Here is a 6,748-nt window from a genome sequence, read left to right as displayed (position 1 = left end):
CTCTTTTTTTTTTTTTTTGGTAAGGAAACGATAGTATACTAACTGGTATCTACTATTTTAAGAATGCTTGGTCTATCACTGTCTAGATATTGAAATCTGAGGGTATGTTAAGAGTATCACCTAAGTCCATCAATTTTTGTCTAAGATTAATGTGCCAGAAAAACATTTCAGATCAGCTGGCAGCTGGGAACAGCAATCATCTTGAGACATCACTTTGGTCAGTTCCTCTTAGTTTCACAAATCCCATTTTGGTATGTAATTATGACAGTAAATTAGCTAGATGAAACAGTGAGTGGGACATTCTTTCCAAAGGGAGGAGTGCTTAAGTGCTTTCTAGGTATCTTTGTTGTCATTTGTCACTAAGTTTGAGAGAGGCTGAATTGAAAAGAAGTTTTTATCCATGCTGAGCACCACAGTGTGCTGTACACATGTGCACGTGCTCAAGGACTTGCTGACTATATTTTGTTAGAACACAAACTTTTTCCATAAAAAATTTTTTAAAAAATGGCTTGGATATTTGTTGGGGGAGGATTACTTTATCAACAAACAGTGGAATTTAGATGATATTCATGCTTCATATTTTAAAAGTGCTTCAAATCCTTCAATAAGGCTCTGAAAGGTTGTCCGATTGGATGGTTGTAATTCCCAGCATTTTCTCATAAGTTGATAAACCTATAAAAAGTAAAAACAAGAACTGTAGTCATAGTAAAAATATTGTTATGTTTGGAAGCTTTTCAAAAAAATTATAGAAATATCAAGCGTAAGGAAATAATTTTGGAACTATAAGGTAATTATTTTCTTAAGAGTAAAAAAATTTCAATTATTTAAAATATAGGAAATATTCATAACTGCAGTTCATAAATGGTACTAACATTTGAGAAGCTCATGGCTGACTGCCCTTCAGCAGAGTCCATGTCACTACCAACCCTTATGTTTAGACTCCGTCTTGCCACTGGCCACCTCACTCTTGGACTTATTCTATCCAGTGTATCTAAGTGGTAAGGAGTTGAGACTGAAAGCCTCAATTAATTTTAGAGTATTAAAAAAGAATAAACATTATAAATGCTGTTATTAAGTGGGATAAAATTACACACAAAAGTACAATTATATATATTTTTCATAATAAGGCTACACCAAAACTTCCTTGGGGGTGTGTGTGTGGACAAGCATGGAAAGGAGCCTCTTTCTGGAGAGAGTACTTGCATTGAACATTACTATCATCCACACCAAAGATGATTCCTTAGATGTCTCAGACTCAGAAAACTATTTTACAGGTGGTTTCTACTCCATCTCCTCACTCACTGCCCACCCCACTTCCTTGCTGGATATCTTGAGCTATGGAAAGATAAATACCTTATCAGGACAGTTAGGCGGGCATGGTAAACGTTTTCCTTCTTTCAGTGTATTCACAAGTCTTGTCACCGTCATCTGGCCTTGAGTTGGGCCTATCATTTTCAGGAACAACTATGTAAAATAAAACCAAACAAAATGTTTACTTTGCATACACTCGTATAAAAATTAAGCAGATTAAAGTACAACTTCTAGAATTAACTGGAAATTAAAGTAACAATAAAAATGTTTTTCTCCTTAAGCAATGTTAAATAAAAATCCAAAATCCTTACTAGCTCTCAACAGTTAATCTGGAATCAGTGTCTTAGATTCTGCTAGCCAAGGAGGCTGTTTCATGAAGATGATCTCATTCAGAAATTAACAAGGCACAAACTCTCAGATAAGACAGACCCTGGAAAGTCGGATCATCCAGTATAACTTTGAGTTCCTTATGAAACCCAAACTTGAGAGACTCACAGATAAGTAACAAACCAAGTAAAATAGAAAAGTGGACTTTTATCTTTCCAATATAGTATACTGACTTGATTCCATTTAAAAGCAAAACTTACAAAGCACAGGCATGGACATATTTTAGTTGGGTTCTGTATTCAGATGAAGAGAAAAGTTAAGACTTACAGCCATTGGACTAGACTCTGAATCACAGTAAGTAAGCAGCTCATGCAGAGTCACTCCAAAAGACCAGACATCAGAGGCAATATAAAATTTACACTGAATTAAACATTCTGGAGCGTACCTGAAATAAAGAATGTGAGCCTTCAATTCACGGCAGAGCTACTTCAACAAAAATTACAGATTAGCTCATAAAAGTCATCTCTTCGATCCTTACAGGCATCTAGTATGTATTATGTACATATGTGCTACTATACTTTACAGGTTCTTAGTAGCATGTATTTGCCCCCAATAAGACCAGTTTGCACTCTTTGTGTCCAACCCATGTACTTCCTGTAGAGGAGGAGGTCACAAGAAAACAAGCCCCAGGTTTGATTCCTATAGGCTCCTAGATCAGCAGGGACCTCACCAGCCTATCCTCTTCCAATGTTATCTGTTTTGGTGAATGACACCCAACTGCCCAAGCCAGATATTAAGGCATTCTGTCTAATTTCCTAAACACTCTTCAAATCTACTTAATTCTCACTATCTTGATCACTGTCCTAGTTCACTAAGGCTAAATCAGACTCCCTGGCTCCAATCTTGCTTTCCTCCATGGTTATCTTCTTAAAAAATAATTTGTATCTTCAATCCTACAATGGTATCCCACTGCTCTAGGAATGGAGTGTTTGCTGCAGAACTCCCTTTCCCGAGCTCTGACTTAGCCACCCTCTGAAAACCTCCTGCCCCTTCATGTTTACCCATGCTGAGTTTATCTCAGGTACTCTCTCATTCCTGTTAGTCACACATGCCCCCTTCATCTAAACACTCAAGACTTCCAGAAAACCAAGCTGGAACCCCTCTGTGCTAACTGTTCCTTCACGTTGGCTGCCTCACTCTGTACCTATCTGCTTGATCACCAAATCTCTGGCATGAAGGGTGGGCCCTGAGACATACTGTTTTGTATCAGTGAACAAAGGTTCAGGTTTTGCAGGTATGAGAGGTCTGCCTGTATCTGTGCAGCATACTTGAGTGTTGATCAGTCTTACAGGGGATGGTGTAGAGATCAAAGCAACTGAGGGGGGCTGTGGTCAGTATGTGGCCTTCTAACCAGGATGACTGGTGCCTCATGAGAGATGGTCAAGCGTCCCTCCCATCACTTGCTCTGTCCAAGATTTCCCTGACTACTCGATGCCCACCTTGTCACATCTTGTCCCTTCTTCCCACCTGCCCTCCAGGCATCCCTCCACCTGCTCATAGTTGTGAGAACTGTGCAGATGGGAGCCGGAAATGCTGAGCTGGTAATGAGACGGCTCCCATTCCTTGGAAGATGGTGCCATCCAAGCTCAGGCATTTGCACAGGCTGCTTTTCAGCCTGATTGGTGTTTCTTGAAGGTAAATATAAATCAACTCTAACTGTTCTAATCCTCTCTTGATTCAGGCCAGAGGAATGAGGCATTAGCATAGCCAGAAAGAACTTATCAAAATGGTGTAAACCCTGCATCACTACTGCACTCTAATTGTCTGACTCAGTTACCAAAACACAGGGCTGTCCCGGTCATCCTTGACGGTGTAGTACTCCTTATCAGTTTCAATTGCTTTGGTTAAACCAAAGTCTCCAATTTTCACTTGGTGTTCACTCTCAACAAGGACATTTCTTGCTGCTAAGTCCCGGTGAACATATTGCCGAGAACCCAAATAGTCCATTCCCTAGTAGAGAAATAAAGATAAAACACATTGTTAAAATCATTCAGATGGATTTTGTATAACTTCATAAGAAAAAGAAATGTCATTTCATTCACATAACAATTTTTTGATTTGTATTTTTAAGCAAAAATAGTAAGATCAACTGACTCAAAGAAATTCACATTCAAGCAGTCACACTTAATACATCTGTTCACTTTCAGAGTAAAAGCTCATTTCTCATCCCAATAATACAGAGCAAAATAACTCAGTATAATTATTACAAAGTTTCCCACTTGTCTTAAAATTAAATTACAAAAAAATTTACTAGGGAAGAATGCCTGTTTTTTTTTTTTTTTTAAACATGCTTTCTTTTTTTACCTTACAAATCTGAACAGCATATTTTAGCTGCTGTTTAAGGTTAATTTTGTTCTTATTCTTTGGAAGATATTCCTTAAGGCTTCCAGAAGGCAGAAACTCCATGATGAGCTTGATACCATTTCCTCCTGTTGGGAGAAAAAAACATCAGTATAAGGCTGCCAAAGAGGAAAGAACACAGGACATGGAGTCAGAGGACTTGCCATGGCTCCTTCTTTATTCCCTGAGCACATACCAACTCCTAACCTCTGCATTGCAGGACCCTCAACAGAGAAAAGATCTTAACACTTAGGTTCCTACCTCAGCCACAAGCATCGCTAGGATAACAGCCTGAGTACTCTGTAATCCACTAGGCAAATAATAATTTTATGAGCCAAGTTCTTTCACTAGTAGCTTTAAAGGATATACCTCAGTGGAATACTGGCTGACAAATAAGATACAAGTATTAGTAAACACTACTACCATTGAATACCATTTGTCATCTTGACTTAGACAAGCATAGAACAAGATGCCCTGCCTGGGACTGGATCAGAAGAATGGGGAAAGGCAGTGAGGAAGGTCATTCACTCCATATGGCATCAGTGTAGATATCTGGGTGGGTACAGTCTAGTACACAGCATGAGTGTGTGAACCCTTGGAGAGATGAGGCTGGAACCATGCCTTGGCTGGGAGGGAGGCGGTGTACTTCCCCAAAAGCTGCTACGGGATTTGGCAGCATGCAACCTGGAAGCCCTGCCAGCCTATGGAAGCCACAGCCAGTATGTTCAGATGACCTAGATGAGGCCGAGGCCCGCCTGCTTTGCACTGGCCTTATGACCATAACAGTCACTTAGTCTTTAAATCAGACCCCACTGTGTGCAACATACCATCTTCAGTGCAGATTCCTTTGTACTTCACAATGTTCTCATGATAGAGATTCCTTAAGATTTCTATTTCCTTCTTCAGATCAGCAATGTGGTTACCTCCACTCTCAGGCTTCAGGGATTTGACAGCTACCTGCTCCCCTGTGTTGTCCCCCTCTGGGTCATACCTGCAGAGCTCAACCTTCCCAAAGTGGCCCTAGAGAAAAAAACGTACATACTATTATAAGAAGCCCCAGGCTGTACTGGAACACACTTAGAAAATAAGTCTTACTCCTCATAGCTGTTCCCCTGAAGGCCAGGGGTCAATAGCTGGTCAGACCTCTGCTGATAGAAGGCTCTCACCTGGATTCCACCACCTACCACAACCCCCTTCCTCTCCTGGCCTCACTTCCTCTGTAAGTGAGATAAGACAAAGTAACAGGTGACTCATGAACCCACACATCAATCCCAATTTCCAAGAAAAAGTAACCCAAAAAATGATGAAGGACATATCTGGACCTGTAGAAAACTGTGGAGTCCTCTGAGAACCCAGAGCCCATTCTACAGGCAGGCACCACAGTGCAGCTGTGCACAAGGAATCTTCAAAAGCTATGGCATCAGACCCCAGCCAAGCCACCTAATGGTGACATTGGCTGGCCCTGCCACACAATCATCCTGAGTCCTACTGTGCTTTCTGTATACAATAGTAACAAGTATTCTGGGGGATGCTGTGAGGACTGTGCTTGTGAAACTGCCCAGCACAGATGATGGCACACAGTGGCTACTCAAGATGTGGCACTCTTCATTCAATTAACAATAGAAGATCTGTGTAAAGACATAGATCACAGGAGCCTCCCTTGTCATATTAACTGTTGGAAACTCCCGTTCAAGGTCCAAAGGAAAGTTTGAGAGTCTATTTTGGCACTCTGTGTAGTACATCAATCCCTCATTTAACCCATTTTGTCTCATTGTCCCAGATGTGGAACACCTATAAAAACTTAAGCAACAAATATACCACTTTTGGTAACTTTGAAATAATTATTATGCTCACAGAATTGAAAATTTGGACTTAACAGGTTAAAGAGCTTCACAGGGAACTTATTCCCCAAAGTCAGCGACAGAGATTTTTCTAATTCCTCCATATCTGCATCTAATCCCCTCTGCTCCACAGAGAAAACTCGTCTCTCCTGGGAGCAGACCAGCATCCTGTGTATATGCATAGTCACACATGCAGGCAGAAATGTGCATCCTGGCAGGTGTGTGGGTCAAATGGGGCGTGCTAAAAGTGGCCTCCAAAATGCAGAAACGTTCTTTCTCTTATAAAGTAAGGGAGAACAGGAGGTGACTTTATGCAGAGAGGTGATGTGCAAGCAGAAGACGCAGCCAGAGCTGCAGCCAGAGCAGCAGCAAGCACCAGGTGCAACTTACCTCTCCCAAGTCACGGATCCTCTTCAGGAAGCGCTTTTCAAAATGTGTGGGATCCACCTCAGTTGCTGGTTTTTTTTCTGAAACAATGTCTGGATCTAATAGAAAAGAAAACCAATTTAAAAAAAAGGTAACTGATGGTTAGGGATTGCCGCTTCTGGGCTCCCACTCATCTCCCCACTTCCCCCAATTGCTCTCCAGGGTTGTGAATGATCCCAGTTAAGCATCGGACAACATCTTACTTTGCTCTTCGAGCTTGTTAATGTCCCTCATAATGGCTCGGAAGAAGGGTCTCTGATTGGGGTCATAGTTCATGCAGCGGGTCATAAGGTCAGCCAGCTCCTTGCATGATGGTGTCACTGGCCTGCACCGGCTTTCATAGAATCTCTCTTTCTGTAAAGAAGAGGGACACTTGGAAAAAACTAAGGAACCACCCTCAAACCCTGTCATCTCAGCTGAGAAGTAATTACCTTAATTAATTC

At 41.2% G+C, this 6,748-nt stretch overlaps 1 protein-coding gene across 2 annotated transcripts in view; it reads right to left on the bottom strand.

Annotated features, from left to right (window-relative positions):
* Jak1 (Janus kinase 1) overlaps positions 1-6,748 on the bottom strand; it is a 131,351-nt gene that overhangs the window by 70 nt on the left and 124,533 nt on the right. For both annotated transcript variants that reach the window (XM_015484905.2, XM_015484906.2), the window contains 8 exons: positions 6,509-6,659; positions 6,270-6,364; positions 4,866-5,058; positions 4,003-4,127; positions 3,476-3,648; positions 1,966-2,083; positions 1,354-1,464; positions 1-672 (listed from right to left, as the gene is read on the bottom strand). The exon at positions 1-672 is cut by the window's left edge and continues 70 nt beyond it. In XM_015484905.2, coding sequence (XP_015340391.1) covers positions 568-672; positions 1,354-1,464; positions 1,966-2,083; positions 3,476-3,648; positions 4,003-4,127; positions 4,866-5,058; positions 6,270-6,364; positions 6,509-6,659 — 1,071 coding nt within the window. In that variant the 3' untranslated portion in view covers positions 1-567. The remainder of the gene's footprint in view (positions 673-1,353; positions 1,465-1,965; positions 2,084-3,475; positions 3,649-4,002; positions 4,128-4,865; positions 5,059-6,269; positions 6,365-6,508; positions 6,660-6,748) is intronic.

Source organism: Marmota marmota, unplaced genomic scaffold (genome assembly GCF_001458135.2).
Source record: "Marmota marmota marmota unplaced genomic scaffold, marMar, whole genome shotgun sequence".
NCBI lineage: Eukaryota > Metazoa > Chordata > Mammalia > Rodentia > Sciuridae > Marmota > Marmota marmota.
This window is presented reverse-complemented; position numbering and strand designations above follow the sequence as displayed.